The 15,304-nt window shown below is 45.5% G+C and overlaps 1 protein-coding gene across 3 annotated transcripts in view; it reads left to right on the top strand.

The window, feature by feature from the left end:
- Window positions 1-704: 704 nt before the first annotated feature.
- The window catches only part of DPY19L4 (dpy-19 like 4), an 85,391-nt gene continuing 70,791 nt past the window's right edge, over window positions 705-15,304 (top strand). For 2 of the 3 annotated variants that reach the window (XM_044294261.1, XM_044294264.1), the window contains exons 1-4: window positions 705-769; window positions 2,079-2,243; window positions 6,647-6,760; window positions 9,687-9,811. In XM_044294261.1, the coding sequence (XP_044150196.1) occupies window positions 2,231-2,243; window positions 6,647-6,760; window positions 9,687-9,811 (252 nt within the window). In that variant the 5' untranslated portion in view covers window positions 705-769; window positions 2,079-2,230. The remainder of the gene's footprint in view (window positions 770-2,078; window positions 2,244-6,646; window positions 6,761-9,686; window positions 9,812-15,304) is intronic. The other variant, XM_044294262.1, reaches the window with a different exon arrangement.

Genomic DNA, 15,304 nt, shown 5'->3' on the forward strand with positions numbered 1-15,304 from the left:
GTTCTGCTGGGGCAGTATATTGTGCTGCACTGTGGTATCCGGTTCTGCTGGGGCAGTATATTGTGCTGCACTGTGGTATCTGGTTCTGCTGGGGCGGTATATTGTGCTGCACTGTGGTATTGCTGGTCCTATCTACTTGTGATGCCCGCCTTCTGTCAGTTTGGACCTACCTACAGCATGGGGCCACTTTTAGCTTTTTCTGGGGCCACTTTAAATTCCAGCCCGCCATTGATTGCATGTGACTAGAATTATAGCAACATCTGGGACCCTCACCTATGGACAGGACGGGGGTCCTCCGACCTCCACCCACCAATTCCTGCCAGACTGTACTACCTCCAAGCTGATTCCGTGTGGAATGCAATCTGCTGCTGGGAGTTGTAGTCCTGCAAAAGATGGCGGGGTATAGAGCAGCAGCAGGAGGAGAAGCTCTGCAGCTATACAGGACACCCTGCAGAGCAGGCAGAGTATAATAATGTATGGGGAAGGGACCATTACTTCATTCAGAGCCACTGGCTCCTTCCATCAGAAGGACACGGATCCGCTATACGGACTGCCCCGCAAATCACGGACGTAACTTTTTCCCTACTGTGTACAAGACGGGCAGCCCTTCTAGCAGATCCCCGACGAGTCCAGCTCACTCTTTTCAGAATGAACGCTCCGATCCTTGAATAGGCGTTTGATTGAGACGGTCTACTTCCTGCTTTCGCAGTCTGTGAATGGAGGCGGCCGTGCGGGGCGCAGTCTGCGGGAGGAGCGGGACTTGCAGCTGGTAATGGGGGGTGCTGGAGGGGGGGAAGCCCTTTGCTTGCAGAGACTTGACCCTGTGGGTGACATTGCAGCCCCTGTGACCAGGGGGACTCACTAGAAGGGGCTGCTCCATGTGTCCTTCTGCCTCCAGTCCTAGTCTAGGCTTTCACTTTGCACTTTTGTTTCTATCCTCAGTTTGCATCTCTGCCCTTGAGACTCCCTCTTCTGCGACCTGCTCCCAGGTGCAGTATAGCAGGCGCGGTGGTAGATTATGTATTCAGGCACCTGGGAAAGCTGGGTGACCACCCTGCGGGGGCTCAGGCGCGCATGCACACAGCAGTGTAGTCTAGGCGGATTTCCACGCATTGCGCGCTGCAGACTGCCGCAGGTCGGTTTCCATGCACGTGAGATTTAGAGAATCTCCCTCACTTTGCTGGTACCGTATTACGCTGCGGATTTTCAGTGCGGAAATCCATACGTAATATGCACCGTGTGCATGTGACCTAAGGAGCTTTTATTTTTTTCCTGCGGTGGAAATTTGGCACAACATTAATGCAACGTCCTTGATTTTGCTTCCGAATTTCTCCTTTTGTTTTGCAGCTGCAACCTGATATTCATGCAGAAATCCGCAGTGGAAAAATCCCTTGTGCGCTGCGTTTTGGAAACCCCCCTTTCAGATGTATTAGATCAGGGATGCTCAGCCTGCGACTGTCCAGCTGGTGTAAAACTACAACTCCCACCATGCCCTTTCATTCTCCTTTCTTCACCATTTGAAGTCACTTTTGTGTTTTGGAGAATAAGATTTTCCGCCGTTCTGTAATATAATTCTAATACAGTATTATGAAGAATACAGGCTGTCATGGTGTCTGCATTCTGCTGCTGTCACCTCTGCTTCCCCATTGCTATATCTGATCAGCGGGGGTCGACTCCCTGCGCCCCCGCTGATCAGCAGTTTGAAGGGGTCACATGACTCGGATCAGCGCTGCGGCCTCTTCATTGTGTACATTGGTCCTTGGCTTACCCTACAATGTGCAGAATATAGCAAGGGATGAGCGAATCGACTTCGGGTGAAACATCCGAAGTTGATTCGCATAAAACTTCGTTCTAATACTGTACGGAGCAGGACGTCCTCTGTGTTTTGCGGATATGGCCGTGTGCATGAAGAGCGCAGGCACTGAGGCCGCTTCGGAGAGGGGTGCAGAACGGGCTGATACTGATGGCCTGTCCTAAGGATGGTTCACCCACATTGTAACAGCGTCCCCGTGTGCGTGCTCTGTACAATCTCCACAGCTGCTTGTGTATAATATGTGTATTATTTGTCATAATTCCAGGTCTGCAAGGGCTGATCGTGGCCAATATACTACGGTGTCCCCCAGCCAGCGCCCCTCTATGTGGTGAGCACCCCGTCATCTAATGCTGTGCTCCATAGGCCCCTACGTAGGACTGCAGGGCAATCACTGACCGGGCCGCCTCTCGGAGAACGATGGAGGATGAAGGTGAGCACAGGCAGCTTGACCAGTTATTTCCGTGTACTTGGTTGTATGACTCCCTGTATGGTGGAACTCCGACTCCCAGCATGCACACTTTCTTGGCTGTTCTCAGAACTCCCATTGAAGTGAATGGAGCATGCTGGGTGTTGTAGTTTCACATCAGCTAGAGTGCCAGAGGTTGCTGACCACTGTTGTATGGCGTCCTTCTTTTTTTAGACACTTAGGTACAGGGCAGAGTTGTGTTCACTGAGCCGGTCTGTCCCCGTGGCTCCGTATTACGTGGTTATTCTGGATCGCTGATGGGTCTGGTCGCTCACAGATATCCCACTTGCCTGTTATCGTAAGATAGCACAGTGATTTTAGGCGCGTTTTTATTTTTTTTTTTTTTTTTATTTTTTTTTAACCTGTGCCAGCTTGCCCTGTTCATTTCCTTTTTGTGGGGTTTGTTGTGTCCCCCTCCCCCACATCGACTCCCGTGTAGAAGAAGAAGCCACAATTGGGACCACACGTGCAGTTTGCTTCTGATTTCCATGTGGCTCCTGTACAAAAAGTTCAAGATTATTATTATTTTGTTTTTAGAACTGTTTGTAGGATCCCGGCCCTGCGCTTCTGTAGGAAGAATATTTCTGTAAAGCCTCATTCACACCTCAGTGTTTGGTCAGTGATTTCCATCAGTGATTGTTGGCCAAAACCAGGAGTGGAGCCTCCACAGACATAAGGTTCTGCACCTGTTCTGTGTTTAGAGACTCACCTGGTTTTGACTCAAAATCACGGATGGAAATCACTGACAGACGTGTGATTGAGGCTTAAAGGGAACCTGTCATCAACTTTATGTTGCCCATACTAACGGCGGAATAAAGTAGAGACAGATGAGTTGGTTTCAGAGGTCTGTTATTTAAAAGTTAATAGTAAGTGGTTGCCGAGAACCAACATCACAATCATTGCAGACTGGGCCTGGAAAAAAGTCACAGCCTCCTGAGAAGAGTCCTGGTTATTCATGATCTCCTGCCCACCTGCTGATGGCTGACAGTCTTCTACCTAGTTTTCTCCCTTTCTCTCTAGGAGAGAACTGCCAGTCATCAGCAGATGGTGAGAGAGCAGGAGATTATAATAACCAGGACTCTTCTCAGGTAGATGTGACTCTTTTCCAGGCCTGGGCTACAATTATCATGATGCTGGTTCTCAGCAACCACTGACTTTTAAGCTCATGACACCGCTGACATCAGTATTTCTGTCACTAGTTTATGCTGCGCTCAGTGAGGTCAGCATAAAGTTGATGACAGGTTCCCTTTAAGAACTGTATTCACATTTTTTAGTATGTTCAGACAATGCAGAATCGCAAAAAAATCTCCCAACAAAGCACAGAACAATACGAGACGTTTTACAAACTCCCCAAGGAGGCGGTCCTGTCAGTGATTGACAGCTATTCCCGTATACACAGTCATAGAGGGACAGCTGTTAATCACTGATGGGACAGTCTCCTCATAGAGGCAAGGCTGTCCGTCACTGATGGGACCGTCTCCTCATAGAGGCAAGGCTGTCCGTCACTGATGGGACCGTCTCCTCATAGAGGGAAGGCTGGCCGTCACTGACGGGACCGTCTCCTCATAGAGGGAAGGCTGGCCGTCACTGATAGGTGGGACCGTCTCCTCATAGAGGGAATGCTGGCCGTCACTGACCGGGACCGTCTCCTCATAGAGGGAAGGCTGGCCGTCACTGACGGGACCGTCTCCTCATAGAGGGAAGGCTTGCTGTCACTGACGGGACCGTCTCCTCATAGAGGGAAGGCTGGCCGTCACTGACGGGACCGTCTCCTCATAGAGGGAAGGCTGGCCGTCACTGACGGGACCGTCTCCTCATAGAGGGAAGGCTGGCCGTCACTGACGGGACCGTCTCCTCATAGAGGGAAGGCTGGCCGTCACTGACGGGACCGTCTCCTCATAGAGGGAAGGCTGGCCGTCACTGACGGGACCGTCTCCTCATAGAGGGAAGGCTGGCCGTCACTGACGGGACCGTCTCCTCATAGAGGGAAGGCTGGCCGTCACTGACGGGGACCGTCTCCTCATAGAGGGAAGGCTGGCCGTCACTGACGGGACCGTCTCCTCATAGAGGGAAGGCTGGCCGTCACTGACGGGACCGTCTCCTCATAGAGGGGAAGGCTGGCCGTCACTGACGGGACCGTCTCCTCATAGAGGGAAGGGCTGGCCGTCACTGACGGGACCGTCTCCTCATAGAGGGAAGGCTGGGCCGTCACTGACGGGACCGTCTCCTCATAGAGGGAAGGCTGGCCCGTCACTGACGGACCGTCCTCCTCATAGAGGGAAGGCTGGCCGTCACTGACTGGACCGTCTCCTCATAGATGGAAGGCTGGCCGTCACTGACGGGACCGTCTCCTCATAGAGGGAAGGCTGGCCGTCACTGCGGGACCGTCTCCCTCATAGAGGGAAGGCTGGCCGTCACTGACGGGACCGTCTCCTCATAGAGGGAAGGCTGGCCGTCACTGATAGGTGGGACCGTCTCCTCATAGAGGGAAGGCTGGCCGTCACTGACGGGACCGTCTCCTCATAGAGGGAAGGCTGGCCGTCACTGATAGGACCGTCTCCTCATAGAGGGAAGGCTGGCCGTCACTGATAGGACCGTCTCCTCATAGAGGGAAGGCTGGCCGTCACTGATAGGACCTCCTCCTCATAGAGGGAAGGCTGGCCGTCACTGATAGGACCGTCTCCTCATAGAGGGAAGGCTGGCCGTCACTGATAGGACCGTCTCCTCATAGAGGGAAGGCTGGCCGTCACTGATAGGACCGTCTCCTCATAGAGGGAAGGCTGGCCGTCACTGACGGGACCGCATTCTTTACTTCAAAGCCCAGAATAAGCAGGAATTTAAAGTAATGAAATACAAGTTTTACTGCATCTTTATAGTTGGTTTTCAAGGACTTACTAACTGATGACCTTGGCACCTCTGCCTATCAATTGTTTCCAGAAACCCTGCAGATTTTGGTGCTTACTACCTAAAATACGGAAAAGATAGGCAATTCAGCCAATGTAGTGGGTTTCTTTTTGTCAGAACCAAGTACTTTATGCTAATAGATATACCAATTATCATTAATAATCATCAGATCGACAGATTGCTCCCAATAAACCACATCCCAGTCTCATTCTAATAAGATACTGTAATGGCCGCGGTGCTTCCAGCTCGGCTTGATTCACAGGTTCTTCCCTGTACACAAGCTGATCTGTGGGAGAAGCCAGGTATTAGTTTCACAGCGGACTCTTCTCTCTGTTCTTGGCTCGTTTTTAATCTGGAAGATTCCAGTGTTTCAGAGTAATTAAAGGGGTTATACAAGATAAGAAAAACATGGCTGCTTTCTTGCAAAAACAGCACCACCTCTGTCCACAGGTTGGGCTTGGTATTGCTACTCCATTCAGTTCCATAGAGATCAGCTGCAGTACCACACACAACCTATGGACAGGGGTGGTGCTGTTATTGGAAGAAAGCAGCCAAGTTTTACCTGTTAGAGGTTTTTCGAGATATTTTAAGTGATGATCTATCCTCTGGATAGGTCATCAGTATCTTATTGGTGGGGGTCTGACACCCAGAACAACTATTGATCAGGTGTTTGAGAAGGCTATGGCGCTCGCAGCTTATCCTGAGCCATGTGACATCACGTTCATCGGTCACATAACCTAGGCGCAGCTCAGCCCTAAAGAAAGTGAATGGGGCTGAGCTGCAATACCAAGCGCATCCACTACACAATGTATGGCGCTATGCTCGGTGAGCTGAGAGAAGCCTGTGGTGCTTCAGCGAGAGCTGATGCCTTCTCAAGCAGCTGATTGACTGGGGGTCCAGAGGATAAGATATCAGTATAAAAATCTCGGAAAACCCCTTTTAGGGTCCATTTAGACATTCGTAATGTTTTGCTGTCCGCAAAACGCTGACGCCGCACATCGCCGGCACTTAATAGAGCTTCTACGGACAAGAATAGGACATGTTCTATTTTTTTTTTCTGGAGCCGCAGACCGGAAATGCGTATGCGATCAGCACACTGTGTGCTGTCCACATCTTTTCCGGCCCCATTGAAAATGAATGGGTCCGCACCTTATGCGGAACGGATCCAGACCCATTCTACGGACGTCTGAATGGACCCTTAGAGTTGTCGGGACTTTGTGCTGTCCATTTTCTGAGCAGCATGAAGCTCCTGATAGATTCCCTTTCGTTTATTTGTACATTTTCAGGAGGAATAACAGTGGAGCAATGCCTCCCCGGTCCTTATGAAAAGGCTGTGCAGACAGCGCTGGACATGGGCGAGCCTCGCCAGTCACCCTGGTCTTGCTAGAATTACCTAGATCGGTCTGGCCAGATCAATGCCTTCTTTGTCTACGTGATAAAAGTTCCCTTTCTTTTGCTTTAAGGTTCTCAAGAAGAAGAGCTGAGGCAGAGAAGAAAGGCTCCTTCATCAGAACCTCAGGACGGCGAGCAGAACAAAAATACCAAAGACGATAGAAAATCTGCAAAATCTGCAAAATGTAAGTCGTCTTCTTTACGTATTATACATGCTATACATCATAGACCGACCGCTCGCCACCACGTGAGGGACCTCTGTGAAGCCCTCACGGATCCGTATTATGTCATAAGACGTCGTTTAGAGCAAGGCTACAGCTTAGGGGCCCCGTTTTCTCTGGAAAACCCCACATTTCTTGCAGGGATAAGCCTATAGAGCAAATATGGAGCCTAATTCATACAGATATTGTAGTCTCCAGTACCTGAAAGCTACCATTTAGCTGCTGAAATCTCTTCTCATGCTTCCACGACCCCTCCCCCCTCCCCCTGTAATTGTATACATCCTTTAATAAACCTTCTTTTGTAGTTATGTCGCATAGTTGTATCTGTGTGTGACGCCCACACTAACCCTATACACTACCTCATGTCATTTAAGAAGGAGAAGCAGGTGCCTCTCACCTTACCGGGCCTTTCTCTGCAGACACAGACCACCTATTGTACATCCGAGCTCTAGATATCCAGCTCGTTACACTTTCATAGGAAGTGTTTCTAGGAAATTTTCTAGGCCTATTTAATTCCGCCAAGATATTAAGCTGCTGGGTGCTCTTGCACCCATTGACCAGCGCCCCGATACCCGTACCCGGTCAGTAGGGCCCTCTGTAATCAGCCTGTCCCTCTTGATGATTGGCCGAGGAGGATTAGCTGATCTGCTTTACAGTTTTATTCTCTTCATCAGAGGCAAGCATTGACTGGAACACACAGTGGGCCCTCTGACCAGGGTTTGGGGGGCTGTTATAGGTTACAGTGGCACCCACAAGTTGCTTTTAACAAAGGTATTTTTAGCAGTCTCCATCAGGGTGGGAACACCCTGTTCTTGGGATCGGCGGGGGTCCAGCGATCGCTCTGAAACCTGTTAGTTGGCATAACCACTTTAAGGCCTAGTTCACACGAACGTATGGCTTTTATAGTTTTTAGCAGTCTGTTTTTCACGGATCTGTTGTTCCGTTGTGTTTCCGTTTCCTTTCCGTTTTTCCGTATGCCATGTACAGTATACTGTCATTACATAGAAATAATTGGGCTGGGCATAACATTTTCAATAGATGGTTCAGAAAAAACGGAACGGATACGGAAGACATACGGATGCATTTCCGTATGTGTTTAGTTTTTTTTGTGGACCCATTGACTTGAATGGAGCCACGGAACGTGATTTGCGGCCAAATATAGGACTTGTTCTATCTTTCAACGGAACGGAAAAATGGAAATACCGAAACGGAATGCATACGAAGTACATTCCGTTTTTTTTTTTGCAGAACCATTAAAATGAATGGTTCCGTATAAGGAACGCAAAAAAATGGCCTGTACACTCGCAAAAAAAAACGTTCGGGTGAACTAAGCCTAACCCCTATTATTTTTAGTTTTTGCCTCTCCATGTTTAAGCAGCTGTAATTATTATTATTTTTTTTTTGTTTATTGACATGACTGTATAATGTCTAATTTTATGCAGTAGAAATTTAATTTTTTTGGTACTGTCTTTTTTTTTTATCTCTCTATATATACAGTGCTGCCCATAATTATTCATGCCCCTGGCAAATTTTATCTTAAAGTTACTTTTATTCAACCAGCAAGTAATTTTTTGACGGGAAATGACATAGGTGTCTCCCAAAAGATAATAAGACGATGTACAAAAGGCATTATTGTGGAAAAAAAACATTTCTCAGCTTTTATTTACATTTGAGCAAACTTGCTGGTTGAATAAAAGTAACTTTAAGTCAAAATGTGCCAGGGATATAAAAATTTGCACTGTATATATAATCAGAGAGAAACATTTTTTTCATAGCAAATATAGAAAGTGTTTTTTGACACAGCCTTTTTTACTTTATTTCTTATGCAGTACATATTTCCCACTGAATAACCTGTTAAATTGGTTATTTTGTCATGTAGATACCTATTTTCTGGTGAGCTTTTTTTTTTTTAAGAAAAGTTATTGTGGTACATTTAAAAAAATAAATCCCCTTTACGGAATTCTTTTATACTTATACTGTACTCGCATACTCCTGTATGCTAATACATTATGCTCTATGGCACAGGCTGTGGTTAAGATGACCGTGTGGGTCCTAACAGCAGGATTACTGAATGTATGGTCCTGGGGTCATTATTCACCCTCTGATCGGACTAACTAGGTGGAAATACCCTTTGATCATGCCGCGGTCACAGACTGCAGTAATCAAAGGGGTTAACAGTTGTGCTTGGATCTACCTCCGATCCTCGCTGTCCAGCAAAAGTTTGCTGTTAGCTACAGTTGGTCTGTAGAGCAGGCACACTCGCAGAAGCGCTCTGCTTCCTATTAAAGAGTGACAACAAAATATAGTGGGTGGTCATTAATGGGTTAAGGGTCTTGATTTTTGGAGCCCCTACTTCAGTAGCATGTGAATATTGGTATCCATTGCTTTGGACACCTAGACAAGGGGTTGTCCTGGAGTACAGAATTTCTAAAAGCTCTGGTCCTTCGCGCCTCCATCTTGCGGTCCAGGTATTTGTTGTCTTCCTCCCTGGCATGGACATGGTCACCTGATCCTCTTCAGCCAACCACTGGCTTCAGTAGTGACGTGTCTCTTGTGGACCCATCACCACTGAAGCCAGTGCTTGGCTGAAGAGGATCCATTAAAGTTCAATTCACACTTTGCAGGGTGCATTATTATTGTCTTTTTTTTTATTTTTTCCGAGGCTGAATCATTCATAATAGTGGGTGCGGGGGAAAAAATATGGATGCACCCCAACCAGTTACAGTCTTACTGCCTGTTTCCCATCCTCCACATCTTTCTGTATATGCGCTGGCAGAGGTGGTTAGAGGTGGTTCATGGCATACATGGCACAACCTGCCCCAATCCCAGAGATCAGGGCACAGGAAGGAATCTCCGTTTCATACATGTCATGCCTTCCTCTTTTTCCTAGGTGTCGCACTGCAGCGGTTTGCAAAGCTCTTTGTTGGCTGCCTGGTAACGGTTACGAGCGGCATGATGTATGCGGTCTACCTGTCCACCTATCACGAGCGCAAGTTCTGGTTTTCCAGCCGCAGGGTAAGATGTCTTCTTTTGTAAGGCTCTAGACTCACTGGCTAATGAAACTTGATGATAAACTCGCCGACCTGTATAAGTGGAAGGGAGCGTTACAAATCTGATTCTGTAAAAAAACAAAACAAAAAAACAAAAAAAAAAACGATATATGTGTCCGTGGTCATTGAATTCTTTTCTATGGAAATAAAGCTTGCAGTATTTTAAATTTAGGATACGCCTGCTGGACATTTCTACTTTTGGATTATTTTACAGCTTCTTTCTCCCTTTCTTGCTTGTGTGTGCTCCCATAAGGTGTGCAAGGTCTCCCTGGCTCTTAAAGGGCCAGTACGCACATTCGCTAATCTGTCCCCATCTATTGACAGAATTTCTTGGAATATGTATGGCACCTTCTCCTATGAGAGGGTGCTTAAGCAATAAGATTCCTAGCTTGGCTAGTTCCTGCGAAGGTGTGCCCCCCCCCCCGGTTCGTCCGCTGTTGTCCCCCGTTGATTTCAGCACCTTATAATCTAATTAGACGACTTGGTTATACTAGGCGGAGACTGGAGCGGTTCTCTTCTCCCTGGCTGTGAGCGCGTCCAATCAGAGCTCATTCTCCCTGGCTATGAGCTGTGCGCTCTGATTGAAAAAAAAAAAGGTGCAATGACATCAGTGGGGGCTGCCCTATAAGGTAAGACCCTAATTAGACTAGGGTTAAACAGATGAAAGGTCCTCTTTAACCGTATTGACCCTGTGCTGTCCTGACCTCTGCCTGATTACTGTATTTATCCTGTGTAACCTTTCCTGACCTGTTGCCTGTTTCGCTGTATTGTACAAGCTCTGCCTGTCTTGACCTTGGCTCACCGCCTGACCAGGCTACTGCCTGTCCCCTTGGTGCCATCTCTTGACCCACCTAGGTCAGCAGCCTCTGAATGTAGACAACTCCTGGAGGTAACAGCTTGGTGGCCTCTGCAGTGAAGTCCAAATCCCTGTATGGGGGTAAAAGGGGGAAAACCAGGAGACCACTTATAATGTCCTCAGGAGTAGCCCAAAGTCAAATCCGTTCATTACCACAGTGGGTACACACCCGCTGTGCTACATTGTTCCTTTCTGACAGCCGGAAAAGTGTAGTCTTCTGTGTTGTGCTTTCTTGTAAAAAATATATTGGATACGTGACGGATCCATTACAGGTCAATGGATCAGTCATGTCTCCTTTAATAACGGCAGCCACAATGTTTGTGGGAACAAAGCAAAAAAAAATCTGCAAAACAAAAAAACGCAAGCATGAGCCCAGCCTAAGTGAGTGTATAATGCTGATGTGTTGTACAGGAGTTAATGCCCTCGGCCGGATGTGACTATAGTTGTAGTGGAGGAAGTGGTCAATGCCATGACTACAGTACTGGGGGAAAAATGCTGAAGGCTACGTCAGTCCTTCTGATGATAATGCATTTGAAAGGTGCAATAACTTCTACATCAGTATCGGCCATAATAACGATTGCTTTACTTTTCCCACTTTACAAAAATGGAAACCAGTATATGATGTGTATCTGCCCATATGTAAATCTAGCCGTCCAGATCACTGACTTTAAAGGTTTTACTCTTAAAGGAGGAGTTCAGTTTCCGGTGTTGATGACCTGTCCTCAGCTGTTTGAAGAAAACTCAGCACTCCTGTTAACCCAGGCATGTCCAAACTGCGGCCCTCCAGCTGTTGCAAAACTACAACTCCCAGCATGCCCGGATAGCTGTAAGCTATCCAGGCATGCTGGGAGTTGTATTTTTGCAACAGCTGGAGGGCCGCACTTTGGACATGCCTGGGTTAACCTGCTCACCGTGCAGGCGTAATTACAGCTCCTTCTTCCCATTCACAGTGAATGGACAGAGGAGCTGTAATTACACCTGATTATGGCTGCACAACTAACAGTGAGCAGGTAAACAGTGAAGAGTACAACCCCCTTTTAAAAAAGAAAATGATAAATATCTGCTAAAAGGATTTTTTTCCATGCAAAAAATGCATGACGTGCAAGAAATCGCAGAAGAACACTACTAAACTGACCCAGATAACAAATGGGGACGGCACATATGAATATAACATCAGCGACTATAGAACGTGCAGTACAAAAGGAGTTATTTATGCAATAAAGTGTCCATGTGAAAAACTGTATATTGGACATACAAAGAGACAGTTAAAAAAGTGAACATCTGTATAATATTAACAAAAAAGTGTAGACACTGCTGCTTGCTTGTTGTAATTAGCGCCGGTGGTTAATTTATTCAATAATTAAAATACAATCAAAAATGAATCAATGTAAGTTTTAATGATATGCAGGAAAACTGTAGTACCCAAAATCGGCCACTAGATGGTGCCAACAGGACATTAATAACACTAAGATCAGCTTCTCACACTATATTATCCAACCCGTACAAGAATGCAATGCTGCTTAAAACTATATGAGATATATATATATATATATATATATCAATTGATTATGCACAGAAACTCAACCAAGAAAATGACAGATACGAGCTCTTGCTCTGCCCAAAATGATGACCAATCTCAGATTGTAAAAGTTGTTTTGCAATGAAACTTATAAATTATCGGCTTGATATGAAACTAAGGAATATAAAGATTCCCAACATAGAAGCTCTCTTGTTATCAATATCAGATCATGTATTTAGTGATATGCATTTTCACTGAATGTCGCTGATACTGATGTGGTACTAACACTATACGTCCGCAATAAGCGGGATTTGGCTAAGTATCAAGCCAATTAATTTATACCAATACTACATAACACAAAATATACATTACCCAAGGGTCAAGTGATGTGCAGAGTCTCGAGTAAGTCTGCTCTCAAGAGTTTTCCCGATTAATCAAGATCTTTTCCAGGGATCTCCCTTTCTTTCTTTATTTTTCCCTCCCTTCCTTTCCTTTTTTCTTTTCTTTCTTACCACCTGTATGTGGTTTCTTAACCAAAAACCATCAGATGAACACACATTCCTAGTTTGGAACTTTCCAATCATTGTCGGATAGGCGTGTACATTGATAAGGGGCGTGACGTCAAAACACTACCAGAATGCACTTGACTTATAAAATCGATAATAATATGAATAAATCTTGTTTTCTCACAGAGATATCCGTGCCTCCTCTGCTAGACCAACTGTTAACTGGTTGTTAGTAAAACACCACATCTTTATAGATATAACAAAGTCCATACTTAAAGGGAACCTGTCACCGGGATTTTGTGTATAGAGCTGAGGACATGGGTTGCTAGATCACCGCTAGCACATCCGCAATACCCAGTCCCCATAGCTCGGTGTGCTTTTATTGTGTAAAAAAACCGATTTGATACATATGCAAATTACCCTGCGATAAGTCCTGTAGGTGAGATGAGTCAGGGACAGGACTCATTTCGGGTTAATTTGCATATGTATCAAATAGTTTTATTTTACACAATAAAAGCACACAGAGCTTTGGGGACTGGGTATTGCGTATGTGCTAGCGGCCATCTAACAACCCATGTCCTCAGTTCTATAAACAAAATCCCGGTGACAGGTTCCCTTTAAACTGTTTTGATTATATTCTAGGAATATATACGTCCCTAAAATATATACGATAATAGATATACAAATGTCCTTAAAAAGTCATAATAATATAACCCAGTACATATGTCTTATTGATTTTTTTTTTTTTTTTTTTATACAAACCTAAGGTTGATTATAAGTGTCCATAGATATCACAGACTTTCTGCTTATTAGCAAATAGCAAACTGTAGAGGTAATTGGCACCACCTGCTTCCATCAAATCCTTATCTCAGAGCTGAGAGACAAACTGTGATACATTAATATATACTTTGAGGAACATTTAGACCATTCTCACACTGTGGAATTCATGTTCAGATAAGAAATTCAATGAAGCTTCTACTTCTGCAGGTGTTGTGTATCTTCTAACTGTCTAAATATATTATTAATTGTTACAATAACATTATGAAAAAAGTTATACGTAAGACTGGCACTCACTATGTGGGTCACATCAACACAATTTAATAAAGCAGCAGTTTGAGTAGGGGTAAAGCCACTGAGGAAGGGGAGTGAAGTCCCCGAAACGCGTCTGGCGTTATACCCCTGCACTAACAAGAAACTGGACACAGCTTGGACCACCTAAGAAAGTTCAAAGATTGTAGCGCTCCAAATTTCTTCACTTTGTGAGTACAGTCTCGCCTACGAAGCGGACCAAAAGACCAAACCTCGCGATATCTCTGAGACAGTCACGTGAGACGCACCAGAGAGCGAGGACGCCAAGGGAGCAATAACAGCCGTGCGGTGGTGAGTAGAAAGCTAACAAACGGGACTGCCAACTGCCGTCATCTACCGGTAAGATCTGTATTCCCATATCACTTACCACCACATTGTATTGCCTACAACACCATTGGGCATAATGCTACTTTGATCACGGCATCTGCTCCCTGCCGGATAAAACCGCTATACATTGAGTGTGGATATTGCACTTCAGGAGGAAAGACTTTTTGTGGCTAGACTGCAGTGTCATATGCCCAATGTGAACATTGCTTCTTGCCGAATTAACTGTCATATGGACAGTACGAATACTCTGTCAAGGAGCACGATTGAAAATCAAATATACCGCTGCATAATAACAGGCTGGTGGAACATTTGGCACTTGAGTAGCATAATATCCCACAATACAGCCATTGAAGGGATTTCTTCTATAAGGCCCTATTTTGTATGTAGAGGACTGCTGCGAGTGCATTGCGCTTTTTACGTGTTTTTTATACATTTTAGAATGTGATTGCTTTTACTCTAGTCTTTCTACAGATATACATCTATCCGGAACTGTGGTCACGTAGAGCTGTTTTAAGTGATTTTTATGGTGTGATTAGCATATGTATTTCTGCTGCTTTATTAAATTGTGATGATGTGACCCACATAGTGAGTGCCAGTCTTATATATAACTTTTTTCATTACGTCCTCTTTACTGAGTGGGTGATCAGTCAAGACTAGAGCACCTTTTCCATTCTGAGAAAGGTGGTGAGCTATCCACTTTTATTACAAAAACATTAGCTCTCTTGAGCGACGCAGTAATCTTCCCATGGACTTACTTCGGCCTACATTAAAAATACATACAAAATAGTGAATATAAACCAACATTGCTCTTAAATGCAATGAATATCCATTATAACTAGAATAAGTAAATATAACTGTTTACACTTCTGATAAGGCATAACATAGTGGACATTACAGAGTCAGACTTTAGATGCCATGTGATCATTGCAACTAAAGAGTGAAAAACCCAGAAGTACATATTTCCGGGTTAAGACCGGCATCCCCGTGCGTCGATCGAGGAAGCTGGTCATTATTTCTAATAGGCTGGGTCTCTGTGTAGAGACCCATCGTATTAGAGCTGCAGTTTCTATGTTGGCCAGGCTTAGGAAATGAGTAGTTTTTTTTTTTGTTTTCTCCATGCTGTCCAGCAGCGTAAGGCCTCTTTCACACGGGCGTGAGTTT

Source organism: Bufo gargarizans, chromosome 5 (assembly GCF_014858855.1).
Source record: "Bufo gargarizans isolate SCDJY-AF-19 chromosome 5, ASM1485885v1, whole genome shotgun sequence".
NCBI lineage: Eukaryota > Metazoa > Chordata > Amphibia > Anura > Bufonidae > Bufo > Bufo gargarizans.